Source organism: Varanus komodoensis, unplaced genomic scaffold (assembly GCF_004798865.1).
Source record: "Varanus komodoensis strain SLA01 unplaced genomic scaffold, ASM479886v1 scaffold59_3, whole genome shotgun sequence".
In the NCBI taxonomy this organism is placed as follows: domain Eukaryota; kingdom Metazoa; phylum Chordata; class Lepidosauria; order Squamata; family Varanidae; genus Varanus; species Varanus komodoensis.
The window spans coordinates 170,312-186,905 of record NW_025336222.1 but is presented as its reverse complement, the minus strand read 5'-3'; the positions used below and the strand labels follow the sequence as shown (position 1 = coordinate 186,905).

General features: G+C 53.8%; 1 protein-coding gene across 1 annotated transcript in view; it reads right to left on the bottom strand.

Moving 5' to 3' along the window:
* Positions 1 to 763: 763 nt before the first annotated feature.
* The window catches only part of KCNH3 (potassium voltage-gated channel subfamily H member 3), a 60,202-nt gene continuing 44,371 nt past the window's right edge, over positions 764 to 16,594 (bottom strand). Inside the window, exons 5-15 of the mRNA XM_044449593.1 lie at positions 14,070 to 14,322; positions 12,423 to 12,580; positions 10,816 to 11,023; positions 9,203 to 9,469; positions 6,721 to 6,920; positions 5,182 to 5,431; positions 4,234 to 4,448; positions 3,146 to 3,429; positions 2,383 to 2,486; positions 2,142 to 2,209; positions 764 to 1,415 (exon numbers count right to left, since the gene is read on the bottom strand). Of these exons, the coding sequence (XP_044305528.1) occupies positions 807 to 1,415; positions 2,142 to 2,209; positions 2,383 to 2,486; positions 3,146 to 3,429; positions 4,234 to 4,448; positions 5,182 to 5,431; positions 6,721 to 6,920; positions 9,203 to 9,469; positions 10,816 to 11,023; positions 12,423 to 12,580; positions 14,070 to 14,322 (2,616 nt within the window). The 3' untranslated portion in view covers positions 764 to 806. The remainder of the gene's footprint in view (positions 1,416 to 2,141; positions 2,210 to 2,382; positions 2,487 to 3,145; positions 3,430 to 4,233; positions 4,449 to 5,181; positions 5,432 to 6,720; positions 6,921 to 9,202; positions 9,470 to 10,815; positions 11,024 to 12,422; positions 12,581 to 14,069; positions 14,323 to 16,594) is intronic.

The following is a 16,594-nucleotide window of genomic DNA, read 5'->3' as shown; positions in this document are numbered from 1 at the left end:
TCTCTTTCAGAGGTGCATGTGATAAGAGGGGCACCTGGGCAGAAGAGGTGCAACATGCGATTCATGAGAACTCAATCTCGTTTGATTGAGGAGAGATTATTCTAGCATTCGTTTTCTTTTGTCACCTTGGACACTGTCTGTTTTCACTCTTCTGTGCTCTGTATGAGGGTCAATAAACCCCAGGCAACAGCAGGTGGCTTGCATACCAAGAGGCCAATGTTCAAAATCTTTTATTATAAGATTTTATTTTATTTATTTTATTAAAAAGTGTGCCTGCCTTCACCCAACCCCATATGGGCTCAGGCGCTCCTTTGACCTCCCATCAGAAGACTTGCATGGGCAGTGGGATTTTCACTCTTGCCCTGCCCCACTCCCAATGCCTCACAAGCTGCCTGAAGGAAGAGTAGCCAAAACTGGTCGTGTGTGCGTGCGTGTATTTGCATATTTCAGGCATTTGAGTGTAAAATGCACAATCCAGACAAGATGGCCTGATTTTTGGCAGCGGGGCAGTTGCAGCAGCTCCCAGTTGTCAGCTTTTTGCCCAGATAAGCTGCTTGTTCCAACCCTTTGCAGTGAGCTGCTACTTTGCCTTCTATCCTTGCCTTCTGTCCGCATTCTGACAGCTGCCGCAGCGCCCTCTTAAAACACTGGATCAGGGTCTTTGACTCCTCCCTCCCTCAGGGTACTCCGTTCCCCAAAACAGGACGGCGCCCAGTAACACAAATGACTTCCTTGGAGTATTCCAGACCAAAACGATCCCAGTGACGGGTCCCTCTGTAAACAACCAGCAAGCCGAACAGGCAGGCTCATAGGCCTGTCCCTTCCTCCTCTGACCAGCAGGGGGCGCTGCATGGAGACCTGCTGTCCCCAGCACTGATCAGCACCATCTCAAGGCTTGAGGAATCGCAGGCTGGAGTCCTGGAAGGTCTGGTGTCCGCGAGGCCTGTGTGGCATGCTGCGTCGGTGGGGGAGCAGGCTCGGGGAAGGGCGCGCTCGCTCTGGCTCTGGCTCGGCTGCTGCGTGCTGCTCCCCTGGTCTTTCGAGCCGCGGCCGGCCGGTGGAACAGCGCCTACTTCAGCGTCCTTTCCTGGCCCCAGGGCCCAGAACGTGCCAGGCCACGGAGAGCTCTGTCCCGCGGGTGGTGCCCACATCCACTGCACCCTGCCACAGGCCCCGTTAGGACAGGGGGCCGGCGGGGCACTGTGGGGGCAGAAGCTTGGAGGCAGTCCTGTGTCTACGCGGAGAGGGCTGAGCAGGGGCGTAGCAGGAGCTTCGGGGTGGGGAAAGGCTCCGTAGGATGGAAGGTCCACTCGGGCTGGGCTGGGCGTTTGGGAGAGCAGGAAGAGCTGCACAGCCTGGCGCAGTGAGTGCAGGCCTTCACGCATTTGCTGGACCTGCCCAGAGAGCTCTGCCACCTTGGGAATGATAGAAGGGGAACCGGGTGAGTATCGGCAACCTCCCTCCCCCCAGTCTTGGCTCTAGCACTGCCTCCCTTACGAAGCCGCCTTCCCTTTTTCCAGGATGCCCTCCCCGTGGTGGAACTGGCAGCCTGTCACTGGAGGCTGTGGCCTGGGTTGTGCCCAGCCCCTATTGCAGGTGGGGAGAGAAGAGAGTGCAATGGATCCTACTTTTGCCATCGGCCCTTGGCTTTGCCCCTTGCGACTTAGTCCCCTAACACATCCCCGGCTTTTAGGCTAAGCCTGCATTCCAGTTAAAATACTCCCTTCACCTAGAGCAGAGCTCTTTGGTGAACAACCCCTCTGCCCAAAAGCATTCAAGACCTGGCTTTCTCCCTTTTTATGTTATGTAATGTTTTCCGTACTTTTGTTTGCCACTGCAATCCTTCAAGACAGTTACAGTACTCTAGCTTAGCATCTGTATATCCATATCTGCTAAACTGACTGACCAGAACTATTGCAGTAATTAATAAATAGTATCCAACTTTTTTAGAAAGTCCGCAAGGAGTTTCTGCTTCCTGCCTCTACCAAGTTATAATGTATTTTGTTGTTACAAGTCTCCTTTCACCATTACACCTGCCCAGCTTTCTTCCTTTGTTGCCCACTCTGTCCTAGGAGAGCATCTAAGCAGCCCCCTCGAACCCTTTCTCTTGCAAATTGATGGCGGCACTCCAAGATGCTTACCGCTTGGCGCAGTTTCTCAGCTGTGTCAGCACCAGATAGCTCAGGAGGGATGGTGAGCAGGCCACTGTCTGAAAGAAGGGAAACGAGAGGGGCTCTTTCACCAAGAAGGGAAACATAATTCACCTTGCCCTGATCGTGCACGCAGCTGTCACCTCCTCCTGCTACCACCTTCATGTGCACCCCTGTGTGTACTCACATGCATACACGTCTTCCGTACGGGGAAAATGCCGTACTTGGTTACCTGTGCCGGTTGAAGGGCTGCTGTAGTCTGGGCCTGAAGGGCCAAGGCGGAAGCTAAACATGGGCTTGTCAGAACCAGATCCGTCCTCGATGCCATCCACAACCCTTCCGCAGGAAAAGAAAAGAGTATCTAATAAGCAGAGGCCAGGAGAAGGGTGCCCGGCATCCCATAATCCCTGAGCCTGTGATTGGAGCAACAGGAAAACTTAACCATTTTTCTTTAAACATTAGGACCTAGTGCAGTCATGGGAAGGGGAAAAGTGGATAGAGCAGGCAGGCCTCTGGGCTCAGGTGCCTTGATGGCTCAGCTACCTGACAAGAGCAGACAAGTCCGGCCTTCCTCCTGAATCAGCCTCAGGCCCTCCAGGTGGTGTTGGACTGCAACTTCCAGAATTCCTAGCCACTGACCATGCTGGCTGGGAATCCTGGGAGTTGCAGTCCAACACATCTGAAAGGGAGCAGGTTGAGGAAGGCTGTGCTATATTATACTGAGCTGTAATCCAGCACACAAACCCCATTTACATGTCCCCCCACTTATTCTCCCTGACAGAACTCGAAAGGTTCTGTGTTACGGGACGGTAAGCACATCTCCTTGTATTTGACAAGGCAGAGATCAAAACACTTCTGGGATCCAAAAAATATGAAATTCAAGAGAGTCTTAAGCTAGTTGAGGGAAGGGGGAAGGAATGACCCATCCCAGAGTGCTATGCCCCCATTCTGGATGCTTTCCCCTTCTCTTGCCCGCTTTCCTTCCCCCTCCTTACCTGGGGCTGAGGTCTGGGGGGCCGCTGCAGGGGGCACTGTGCAGCCGCAATGCTGTGGGACGCGAGGAGGTTTCAGAGGGGGGGTGCCGGGGAAAACTCGGTCGTGATGCTGGCTGGCTGTGCCCTCCCGAGGAAGACGAGAACAAGGGGCTGGAGGGCTCATCCACGGCCTCTGGGGGCAAGCAAGGAGGCCTGCGGCGTGGAGGGAACGCCGTGTCCATGTCCTTCCCCTCTACAGAGAGCGAGCTGGTGGGGTCCTGGCTGTTCAGGGGTGGGGACCTGGCCTGCAGGGGAAGGAAATGCAGCAGCAGCTCTTGCATCGTGCATCGCCACCTTTCTGAGCTGGGTGGACGATGACTCACTGGTGGCATGGGGGGAACGAGAGTGCCAAAATACGCTGAACCCCATGCTGGGTTCCCCACTGCCTTTGCGCTGAGTTGATTCTGGTTTTATCAGTCTTGTCCTGATATCAGGTGAGACAGATCACCAGACTGCCACATAGGCAGTGGAAGCTCTCCCCTGCAGTTTACTCCACCCCAAAAATCTGCAGCAGCAGGTTCCCCAATACTCCGCAGCAGGTTTGAGGAGACATGGGGCTCCAGGTAGGAGGGAGAATTCTCCCCTTCCCTGTTCTGTTGAGGGAAGTGGCTGGATTAGATTCCACCCATAGGGCTGCATCCAGGAACTGCCCTCCATTGAGGGAAGGTATTTCTGCCCACTTTGCAAAGACTCCTTTCCCTATGTCACTCTACTACACTTTATCTTATTCAGCAGAGTCCCACAAGTCTCTGGGTAGCGTTTTTAGGGGGCTGGAAAAATCAGGGAATTCCCCTTCCACCTGCCTCTTTGCAAGTGCCTAAATCTGGATGCAAGCCATTCTTCTGGAACGCTATTATCAGGTTGCACTTGGTGTTTTATAGATTTACAAATTTTACAGAATGCCCACAAGACCTGGTTGATGTTTGCGTCAAAATTAGACAGCTGGACTGATAGAACCACAAAGGCACTCACAACTCTTGCAGAAGGCAATGACCGCTCCCCCCAGCACTTATTGTAGTCATCCTGTGTTGCTTTTGTTGTCCCCTCACCTGAAAGATGCTGCCTCCACCCAGGTTGTAGCTGAGCTCACAAGGCAGTTCCCGGCGGAACTTGCTGGCAAATTCTGGATAAAGCTCCAGGCTGCCAAGGAGGCCAGGCAAGCTCAGACACTGCAGGTCACAATAGGTGAGGCCCCTCACGTCTGCGTTGGCTTGGACCACTTCCTCCTTGGATGAAATGTGACAGCCGATCAGGTCTCCCTTACCTGGCAGAAGAAGAGCGAAGGATCAAGGGTGAACCCCAGTGAGGCAGCTGCCAGAAAAGCATAGCTCCAGCGGGAAATGCGTGGCCCTCCACTGGCAGCCTAGGCTCCATCCAGCCCATTCGGTGGGCAGTGTCATGAAGGTGGATAGGTCAGGCTGCGTGTGCAGGAGCCGGGGCCTGCAGTTCTCGTGCAAGAGCAGGAGCAGGGGCAGGGCCGGTCAGGGCCGCTCTTTTCGAAGCAGCTCAACCAGGCCCATGAGTGCGAGAGCAGCAGCAGCTGATGGCAAGGGAAAGCAAAGCTGCGAGCAGGATAGGATCAGTAGGCTGCTCTTCGTTTCAGAAAAAGATTGGTGCCACCATCTTCAAATGCAGTGGTGGAGTTTGGACATACGCATTTTTTCTCTTTGTAACCTCCCACTTGGCCCCCGAAGCCCACATGCCACAGGGAGAGCTTCGCACCCAGCCCGGTTTCCCTGCAGCCCACTGCAGTTTTCCATGTGCCAGGAGCTTTAAGATAGTGGTACATTTAGATCCCTCTGGCTTTCGCATGCATGTGCGCGCGCGTGCGCGCGCGCGCTCTCTCTCTCTCTCTCTCTCTCTCTCTCTCTCTCTCTCTCTCTCTCTCACACACACACACACACACACACACACACACACACGGATGGAGAACCAGACCTCCACACACCATCTCTCATCCCTGTTAGGTGGGGAGGGAAATAGCTGGGACGCCGTACCTAGGATAGCAAGCACGGTGCCATCTTTCAGCACTTCCATGGAGCCTGAGCAGACGAGATAGAGGGCCTGGAGTGCATCCCCCTGCCGGATCAGGTATTCCCCGGGGGTGCAGAATGAAGTGCGGACGCTGAGTGAGAGGGAGCGCCGGCAGCCTCGGCTCGCTCCCTCAAAGAGGGGCAACTGCAGCAGCTCCTTGTGCAGATGCAGGGCGATGTCGGCACGCAGCTCATCCGGAAGGCTCTGCAGCAGCTGCAGGGGGGCAGGGCAGGGACACAAGCAGTAGTTACAGGGGGAGCATTTGTCCACGTTGCCGCCATCCTAGCTCAAACATGTTGGGGATGGCCATTCTTCGCCCAGATTATAGCCCGGGAGCGACAGCATTCAGAGCACAGATTCTGACTGGGCCTGTCTCAATGTACAGTAACCAAGAACCGAAGCGGGAGTGCAAAACCTCGGCCCGGGGTCTAAATCTGGCCTCAGTTTACCTATGTTGTTAGCCATCCAGAGATGCAAGCAATTGGACAGCATACAAATTTTATAAATAAATAAATAAGAGCAAGAGCAACATTAACTACAGAAGAGTCTAATGTGGTGCAGTGGGTTGCATCTTGGATTTGGACTGGGGTGATCTGCACGGAAGCCTGCCTTCCACCATGAAGCTCATTGTGCAACCTTCAACCAGTCATGACCCTACAAGGGGTCCTGCAAAGTTCAAATGAGACGACGCCACCTCAACTGTTCTGAGCTTCTTGGAAGAAGGGTGAGGTGCAAATGCACTGAGATCAACATGCTGCCGTGTTTCATGCATCTATGAATCTAACACTTTAAGAACATTTATTTTATTTTAAAGGTTTGTTGCTGTTATAACACAAGCTTCTAGCGCTTATGCCTACAAGGATATGGTGTTAAAAAAACATATCCTCATGAAAGGATAACCCTGGGTGAGCCTTGTGAAATTGCCTCTGCCTCAGGGAAGGTTGGGTAAGAGGAAGGGAGCAACACAGAGCTGCCAAGCTCGAGCCAGATAGAGAACAGCCTTCCTCAAGCTTGCTCCTACACTGATCCAGCATGTGACATGGGCCTCATAGACACCAGCCTTTTCAGGACTCTCTCCATGAGCAGCAGAAGCGGAGTAAAATATGCCAACCAAGTCAGGTCCACTTGAACTGACTAACTGACATGGCTGTACTTGGTGCAGCATTCTGGTATTATTTTGCTGCTCTCTTGCTGGAGGGAAGCTCACACAAATCCACCAGCATCCAAATGGCTGGAAACAGCTTGCTTTATCACAATCAGACTTAAGGCGTGTGGCTGGGGCTGATGCAGCTGCAGCCCACAAAATCGGGACGTATCAGGCTGGGGAAGGCTCGCTTGGTAGAACCTCTTCCCCGCCATCCTGGAAGTGTCCGTGCATGAAGAGGGCATGCTGACCGCCTGCTCTGTCTCCCCTAATCCTCCCTGGAGGTGGCCCGGTGCTCCAGGGGAGGAAGCTGCTCATCACACCCCCAAGTCCAGGCCTTTGCGGGCTCCGTGCTCACCTCCCGAGTATCGATGCCATTGCTGGCACTCCACGTGGCCTGGAAGTACTCGAGCATGCGCTGCTTCAGCGGTGGAGGAATGCGGTGAATGCGGATGTAGTCGCGGAGGTCACGTGTGCGGCTGTGGTACAGGAAGCGGCGGGCATACATGCGTTGGATGATGGCAGTCACATTGCCAAAGACTACAGCATGCATCAAGGCTGGGGTGGCAGGCGGGCGGCGAGGGAAGAGAAGAGAACAAGACCAAAGCTAGTCTGGCAACTATCACCCGGGGCAGCTGTGCTGCACGACAGGCCCTGTCCCATCCCCCCAGTGCCATGGAGCACCTCGGCGAGGTGGAACCAGGCACGCGGCACAGGCTGCGGCGAGCAAAATGTGTGGTCCTACAGAGTAAGCACGGCTCGGGGGCTAAGACTCTCGCCTTCCCTGCCTGCGAGCAAGGAACTCCGCACTAGTCAGACCTCACCTGGAATACTGAGTCCAGTTCTGGGCACCAAGATTTAAGAAAGATGCAGGTAAATTGGAAAGGGTCCAGGGGAGGGCAGCAAAAATGATCCAGGGTTTGGAAATGCTGCCCTGTGAGGAAAGACTGAGAGAACTGGGCATGTTAAACCTTGAGAAGAGAAGACTGAGGAGGGACAGGATATCCCCTCTAGAAGTACCTCAAAGGCTGTCACAAAGAGGAAGGTCAAGATCTCTTCTTGCTGATGCCAGAGTGCAGGGCATGGATTAATCAAATCAAGCTGTGACAGCCCAGATTCAGGCTGGACATCAGGAAAAGCTTCCTCACTGTCAGAGCAATACAGCAGTGGAAGCAGCTGCCTAGAGAGCTGGTGGGCTCTCCCACACTAGAGACATTCAAGGAGAAACTGGACAGCCATCTGAGTGGGATGGGGTAATATGGTGACCTGCAACAGCAGGGGGGGTGGACCTGATGGCCTTCCTGGCCCGTTCGAACTCTACTGAACTATGATTCTAACTCTGGCCTAGCCTGCACACATGCCGTAGAACAGAGCAGCAACAAGATGCAGAATGGACTGCACCCCTTCAGACTGCAAGAGCTGGATCATGATTTAGGAGGGGCCTTCGCCAGGAATCCCACCTGCAAGCTAAAAAGCAGCTTTGCAGGTGAAAGACTCTCACCCAGCTTGCTTTTTGCCCCACCAGTTTTCTGCTTGCCAGTGCTCTCTACCTGCTGTCTCTAAATAGCATAATCCATTCTGCCACTTCAAAACCCGATCCCTTCCTTCCAGTCTCCTTCTGCAGCATGCATGCAGCCCTAAGATGAAGTTGAAGAGATCAGCCTGCAAATGAACGACTGCGGAAACAAAGTGGTCACATTCCCAGCTGTGATAGGTGGGCCCCATGGCACATCCTGTTCCCCCAAAATGTGTCCTCGTGAGTAGACTGTCCTCTTGGCCTCCTAAGTGTGGCTGTGAGGGGGGGTTCCATCTTTTTGTGTGTACCCATAGGACAGGGATGGGCAGCCTCCAGCCCACGGGCCATATTTTCATCCAGAGACTGGAGCGAAGGGATTTCTCCTCTTTCCAAGTGACAGGTGGGGCTTCGTAAAAGCCTCCAGTGATGATAACGCCCAATTACAGCACACAGGGCCATTTTCAGGGGGTGCTAGTGCTGCTGGGAAGGCTAACCCTCCTCTCCAAAACTGCACTGCTCCCCCAGGTTTAGGCTTTAAAAGAGGCTTTACTGGGGTGCTAGAAACTGGAACTGGGTAGAGAACTCTCCATGCTGAACTTTTCAACTTTTGATTTATGGGATGGGTAGCAGGTGGGAGCCTGGGCCTTAGCTAAGTGCCTGGGCCTTCCTCTTCCTGCCCCAAAATGCCACAAACCCTGCCGACTGTGGTGGTTAAAGTGTTGGACTGGGGGCCTACGACATCTGGGTACTAGTCCCCATCTGGCACTGAAGCACACCTCTCGACATAGCCTACCTTACAGGGTTGTTGTGAGGATAAAATGGAGCTAGGCAAGTCACCTTGGGTTCCTCACAGGATGAAAAAGGGGGGGACATACATGCATGGTGATGACACCACTGCCTGGGCCACTTGCAAGAGCTTTGTTGAAAGCTGGCCACAGAGAAGCCTAATAGAAGGCCTTGCTCTTTCCTTCACTCCTTCTCTGATCTTGGCTGTTCTCACATTCTCTCATCCAATCGTCAGGTTTAGGATCTCAAGTTAAACAGGCCATTTTCACTTTGTTTAATTCCTCCATCTGAACAATGGAAACCCAAAAGGCTGTCTTGCTTCCTTCTGCCACAAGGAAAGGGCCTAAGGCCAGGAGAACCACTTTGCCTGGCTTCGGCCTTGTACCAAAACAAAAACCATAATAGCCGAAGGTTTGTCATGTTGACCAGAGCGCCCAGAAGCTCAGGGAAAGTGGAAGACATGGAGACGGGGCCTGGCCGTGCCCTCCGGCTGCCGCTGCTCATCACAAGCCCAACGAGGCTAAGGTGCCGCACTCACCGCCCACCAGCATGGTGCACACGGAGAAGATCTTCTCCGAGTCCGTGTTTGCCGACACGTTCCCAAAGCCCACGCTGGTGAGGCTGCTGAGGGCGAAGTAGAGGGACGTGATGTAGGCGCTTCGCAGCGAGGGCCCTCCCAGCAGCTCCCACATGCTGCCGTTCAGGCTGGGGCTCGTCCTGTTGGCGGCATCGTCTTCGCCGCTGCTGTTCCGCTGCACCAGGTAGTAGGGGCTCTCGAGGCGGCGAGCCAGCTCCTGCAGCCAGCCTGGGAGGGGTGGAAAGAGCAAGGCCAGGTTAGAAGACCCCTCCCAGCACACCCCGAGTTCCTGAAGGCCTGTCCCTCCAGCAGCACAGCATCTTGGTCAAGAGAGCCAGGAAAGAGCAGTGCTGAATCGGCATCTGGCTTCTGGCAGCAGCTAGCCAAATGGCTCTGGGGGTTAAGAAGCGGGCGTGAAGGTGATCCTGGATGCTCACCCTCAATGCCTGGAATCAAGAGCTATGTAGTGGAGGTTGCACTGAGTATTACAGCTAATGAGTATTATACTCACACAGCTGTTGCGATTGCCACCTGGGGAGGTGAACCCCTCTCAGCTCATGTGTTGATTGCTGTGTGAGTGTTTCTTCAGATGCTAGCTCTGTGTAATGCACAGCATTTGGGGTGGCTTGGCCCTGAAGGGGAACTAAAGACCTAGGAGCGTTGCAAAAGAGCCACCCACAGAGACAAATGAGCACTGAGCCCTGCATATTAAGGAGAAGGGCTGTGGGGGTTGCCGAGACGAGCACCTGCCCTTCAAAATGGACCACTGCACAGCTGATTCTCACAGCTAGTTTTAGCAAAGCAAAACAAACACTTTTGGAAGCATGGCAATCCAAGCACAGACAAGCTGGGGGTCCCTCCAGTCTCCTGGGCAGGCCTGCAGCCACGTTGAAGTAGGAAAGGCCAGCCACGTGCCAGGCTTTGACCTGACACTTCAGGCCACCTTTAGCCTCAGGGGCTCCAGGGGAAGGAGTACAATCTCAAGGTGGGAAGACAGAAGGGAGTAGCAAACCAAGTCTCCCTTTCCCCACTTCTTTTCCCCAGTGAGTTCTTCTGGCATGAGGGAGAGTAGACATAAGAAAGGCATCAGGAAGCGTGTGACAAAAAGGTTTTCCAAAAAGTTCAGGAAGAGGTCCATAAACGCCACACTGGGAATGGCCTGGGTCTCGCTTTGATTTCCTTCCTTGAAAGAACAGGACAAAACACTGTGCATCAAGCCGCGAGCACTTCAGCACGAGCTCTGCTCATTAATCTGGAGAGCTGCAGCTGCCCTCGGCGCTTGCCGACTTGCCCCGTGCGGCCGGCAGAGTCCGCACGGCCATCCACCAGGTGTGCAGAGTACTGGGGCAGACAGACCTGTGCTCTGATACAGCACAGCTCTCGTTACTCATTGCCCACCCACCCCGAGTGCAAGTGGCCCTGCCATGGCTTATTTATCCATCAGAACAGTTTGCGGCCTAGCAGACCTCGATGCTCCGGGTTGCACATGCCTTGGCCTAGCCTTTCATTCTGGCGCCCCACTGAGTCCCACACCGGCCGCACACGGAAAGATGGCACAGGCAGGAGGCACGCACCTATCCCTGGCAGCTGGGAGGGGCTGCTCTCGACCTCCCGCTGCCCAATGAAGTACCAGATGCAGGCCACCCAGTGCGCCAGGAGAGCAAAGACAGTCATGAGCAGGGTGAGCACCACGGCGCTGTACTGGGAGTACCGGTCCAGGTTGGGCAGCAGCCGCAGCAGCCGCAGGAGCCTCACGGTCTTGAGCAGGTGGGCCCCAAAGTACTGGCGGGAAAAGAAAAACAGAGAGGCAGAAAAGTTGGGTCAGCTCACGCAAGGTGGGTGGGTGGGGAACAGCAAACAACTTGTGGAAGGAAAGAGACGCTGCAGCGCCGGCAGAGAAGACATGGTTTAAAAGTGATGGAAAAGTGCCCTCCACCAGCCCGGGTCCTAAGCACTAAGGCGGGGGAGGTTGCCCATTATGAATGCGCACCTTTCTGAATTAACTTTAACACTGAGATATTTATTTTCAAAATTACCGTATGATAGTGGGGCAGCTGGAAGGAGAATAGGGTGTCTGTCGGGTCCGATAATGAATTAAATGAAGAGAATCAGTTATGCGCACAATCCTATGCAGGTTTAGACAGAAAGTCTTACAACTTCCAGCATTCTCCAGTGAGCCCCCACGAGGCTCCAAATAGGGTTTTTCTTGACTTTGCTTTTCCAGTCCAAAACTACCCATCGTCCCATCAGAACACCATTTTGAAAGGGAGCCAGAATTTTGACAGCTAACCGAAATGAGAGGATGCACTTTTGCACTTTTCTGGAAGCTAAAACTTTGGGCAAAGTGCAAAATGTGCAGTACCCTGAGAATAGTCAAGAGGAAAAAATAAAAGATGAGGATCATGACACAACTCTTACGAATCCCTGTTCGTGTGTACAATGGTTGTCAATGGCTGTTAAAAGAAATACTACAATCTTGTTAAAAAAAAAAAAAAAAGACAACATGGCAAGCAAAACAGGCTCCAGATCATTGCGGGGGCACAAGCAGGTTGGTTCTGCAACAGAATGCCTTGGGATAAGTGGTGGGGGGAAGGAAGGGGGGGGGGCAAAAGCCCAAGGGGAGCCCAATAAGTTGTCAAGCACCCTGTGGGTCATTCATACAACAAGCAACCCAAGCAAAGGTGGGTTGTTGTGATGTGCAAAGGTGCCGAATGTCTGTTTATCTCTTGGCCCTGGAGTCTGTTTCAGGCAATGTAGCCAAGCCAGAGGACTGGTGCCTGAGCTTGCATTATTTTTCTTTGCAGCTGGAGCAAAGCATGCTTCTGAGCGTACACAGAATATATTTCTCTCATCCCCGATTCACCACCGTCATCACAGACCATGGAGACAGCCAGCTCTGCGGTATCTGAGATTCAGGAGGAAGGAATTCCACATCAGAAGACAAGGATTTTGAGGCAGAATGGCAAGGTGGCACTTTCTGAGGCAAAAATGAAATCCTGGGAGGGATGGGGAGGGGCAAGCTCAGGGGGTGATGTGGCACCCGTCCCCCTGCCCCAGATGCCAGTTTCGCTGGGCAGTGGCGATCCAGCCCCCGGCCACTCGGAGTGGCACCGTGCTGCGACCCGCTTGCGTGGCTTGGCCTCCTTCAGACCCCGAGCGGGAGCCCCCGCAGCTGACTCACCACATTGACCTTGAAAGCGTAGAGGAGGTCGAAGGGCAGTGCCGCTAAGAGGTCCAGCACAAACCAGCGGGTCAGGTAGTGCAGGAAGATGGCATGCGGGTCGAAAACCACTTGCCCTGACTTGCTGACAAAGGTGGTGCGGAAATTCAGCACGATGTCTGGAAAGAGGCAAGAGAGATTCACGAGGGGCCGCGACCCTGAGCCTACCAGGGAGGCGTGATCAGCCTTCCTGGATAGCCCCCCAGCACAGGAAGGGGACACCCCATGGGCCTGAAGGAAGAGAGCCTCCCGCACCTCCTCCTGCTGCCTTTGCTGAAACTCCCTTCCCCCTCCGATTACGGAAATGTTCCCGCAGCTGCCCTCCGGTCCCAGCGGTATCCGGCCCATCCCAGCTGCAGCACCGCTCTGAACATGCAAACGGTCCCTTGGGTTCAAAGTCAGCGAGAGCGGCTCGTGTCCAGGGGAACTGACCCTCGGCGATCGCAAGAACCGTGCTTTGCTGAGCAGCTGCAGTGCAGAGTCTCTCAGAATGACTTTATTGACAGGCAGTTCCCAAGTTCGGAATGCCCAAGCGACGAGCGACCTGTACTTACCAACAAACTGCCATAAAGCCTATTAATTGCTTAAAAAATACTGCAAGAAATCACCATCACCATAGAGAGAGAAGAAGGGAAAAGGGAGGGAGAACCTCCAAAGCAGGCCTTCCTGCTCTGCCCACTGGGAGAGGGAAATCTCTCCAGCATTTCCTTGCTACAAAGTGGCAGCACTGGTGAGTTGGGGGGGGGGGGTTGAGATATTTGTGGTTTTTCCACTTTCACGGGGGTCCTGCACCACGAACCCCCATGCATGTGGAAGGCCTACTCTGCATGATTCTATCTGCATACAAATTTAACTTAAAGATGAATTTCTGTTTTCTCCGGAATGGCACTTGTTCATAGCCCAGGGACTGCCTGTATTTATTTATTTATTTGATTCATATCCTGCCCTTTTCTTTTTTTACAGATCTCAGTTGTCCTCCTGCTGCTCTCAATCTTATCCCTACAACCACCACCACCCTGTAGGTAGGTTGGTCTGGGAGAGCCTGACTGACCCAGAATCATCCAGATGGCTCCATGGGACTAGAGCAGGGACTAGACCCCCCACTGCCCAAGTCCCTGAGCTGCGCTCTTAACGACTACACCACACGGGCTCAGACACCGCACTGGAAGAGCTGCCCACCTGGGCTGAGTGGAGTGAGGCGGCCAGAGATGTGCCAGCTGCTGGAGCAAAGCTTTGACAAAAGAAACAGGGTGTGCCCCGTGGGGCAAGCATCAGTTCTGCTTTGGGACTGTGCCACCTGCTGCCTCCCTCCAATTCCTTAGCACCCTCAACTTTTATAAACTGGCACGGGGGCACTGCAGCTGCTGCCCTCCAGCGCCCAACATCCCTGACCAGTGGCCATGCTGGCCGGGGCCGATGGGCGTGCTAGTGCAAAATACGCAGAGGCTGGCATCGGAGATTTCCCCCAGTGGCTGCCCCCACATCTTCTCATTGGCTGCCATCTGGCCCCTTTAGGCAGAGATGCTTCTGGGGACCGAAGCGGGGGACTTCCGCTTGCAGAAATCGCTCTCTGCCTGAGCTGCTGCTTTTGCATCCTCTCCTCCTTACCTAGGATAAAAAGTATCTCGACAGAGAGATCGCAGACGCTGGGGGGTGCCCGGGCAGCCTCTGGAAGCCCTTCGTCCTTCGTGCCGCTGAAACAGACGCTGTAGGGCACCGTCACCGCCACATACAGTGTGGCCAGAAGGATGAGCCCATCCCAGCCAGCCTTGAAGGTCCCGTAATGCAGCAGGATGAACGGCGACTTGTGTGCTGCGGCCACTTTGTATTCGGGGAGCGCAGGCTTCTCCCCAAAGACGCCCTGGGGAGAGAAGGATAGCAGGGGCCACCATTTCAAATGACAGGGCCGCTGGTTGCAACTTCCCTCCAAAGCAGGTGGTCCCCATCTCAGCCACAGTCCATACAGCCAAGCCCCCCACGTGCCACAAGGGGGCAAGAGGCAGCATCGTGGCAAGGCGCTCTCAGGCCAGGGAGCCACGCGGTGGCAAAACAAGAATCGTATCAAAGCCCAGTCTTTGATTACTTGAACACCCCTTGAGATGCATTAGGTTTTAACACCCAGCGTCTGTCACTGTTTACCTTGCTGCTTGGTGCTGGTGGGAAATGTGGTCCAAAACACCTGAGAGCACCAGGCTGCGGAAGGCTGACTTACAGCTACTGATGCTAAGGCTGATTTATAGCTACTAAAGAATTACAAGCAGGGGAACCCCTGTGTTTTACTGGGCTGCCCATCTCGCCCCATTCCTCGTCTCTGACAATGGCCAACAACATTTCCCAGGGACACATGAGCAATGCAAGATGTGCACACCCTGCCAATCATCCCTAAGATGGACTCATTCCTCCTCCCAAGCAAGGGAAGAAAGGTAGAGGTCCTTCATGTGGCTCCAAAGTCTCTTTCTATCTACTGCACCAACTGGGTACAGACAGCCAATAATCAAGGGCTGAGCGTGGTTTGTCACTGAACTATGGTTGGCATGTGGGTTATCATGTGGACTCGGAACCCAGCTGAGGTAACAACCGATGGCAACAAATCCACAATTCACAACCCCAAAACAAACCATAGATTCTGGTTGGCTTTCAAGCCATGGCTTGTTAATGCAGCTGTGGCCAGGCAACGCAGCAATCCACGTTTCAAACCCAGGGCTCGAGGACAAGCCATATTGAACGTTTGGCGTCTGGGCTATTGTGTCATCTGAACCAGTCACCATCTCCTTGCCAGCCCTCCTCCCATCCTCTTCTTCTCTCCATCAGTCCCCTGCCCCTTCTCCAGCCACACTCGCCCTGCCTCCATAACCCCATGACTCTGTGGGTTTCAACTGATACTAGAACTTTCTTTAATAATATTAGCTTGTGTCACTATTTTAAGATGCTAGTCCCTGTCCTGCTGAACCTGTTCAAAGGGCTGTACAAATTCCTAGAGCACAAATGGTCATGCCAACAAAAAGCAGCAGCACTGAAAATTTCACTGCTGGACTCAGCAGTGCAGTGCAGCCCCAGCTGCTTGTTGGTACACAAGACAAGCTGTGCCAGCACATGGAGCTCCAGCTGCACCTGCAGAGGCTGCATGTCCCCCATTGAAAGCAAAGGCATGCAAATGGATGGATTCACATTTCCAGGCGTGTGCCATTCCAGCCTTGGGCTCGTGGCCAAGCAAGGAAATTTGGGCACAGAAGCCTGCCTCCCTGGACCAAGTGCCTGCCTTCTCTGCATCTGAGAAAAATCAGCCATGCAAATCTTTAGCACTGCATACTATTTTCAAAAGGCCTTTAAAAGGAAGCACCATCTCACCTGTTTATTAACATAAACGTAATCTGGCCTGTATGGAAAGGAGGTTTTAGTGAAGCGCCCAGCAGGCCAGCTGGGTGAAGAAAGGCCTATTCTAGACAGGAGCACATTCTTCGTATGCCGAAGGATCAAGCGTGGGGTTTGCAGGGCTGGTGACAAATTTGGAAGGGCCCTGGGAACCCTCCCTTCTACCTTCTCTCCCTCCCTGCCATTCTGTGCCCCCACCCCCTTCCAGAGTGACCGGCAAGCACAGCAGCTGCAAGAAAGCCGGACTACCTGGCTACCTTTTAATTCCCCCACAGTCCCCCAGAGCCATGATATAGAAAGTGAAGCTCCATTCCAGCTGCAGAGGTTATCTTGGGACTGAAATGGTGGGCACCAGCCCAGGCCACCTGGGCTCTTGCACTGGGCACTGCCGGCCCAGTGGCTGAAGCTGCTGCATTAGGTTAGCGGCAAGATTGGTGGTGGTCCTCCTGAGGGCCTCAGCCAGCAATAATTGCCCCATGGTGCATCCCTGGTGCCAGGACATACGCCAGATAGCTCAGGCATAATCTTGGACCCTGGCTCACTTATGGAATCCCAGAGAGTTGATGCAGTCCCTAGTTGCCTATTAAGCCAGCTGTAGCCTCTAGCAAAGGAAACCTGGCCATATTCAGGGTTTCGTATCTTCCAGGCTAGTCTGCTATAAATGTGGGGCTGCCCTGATAGATCGATTCAGAAGCTTCAATCAGTATTTGATATTTAGCACTGCAAATACTAAATTGGTATTTGGGCCATGGCCCAAATGG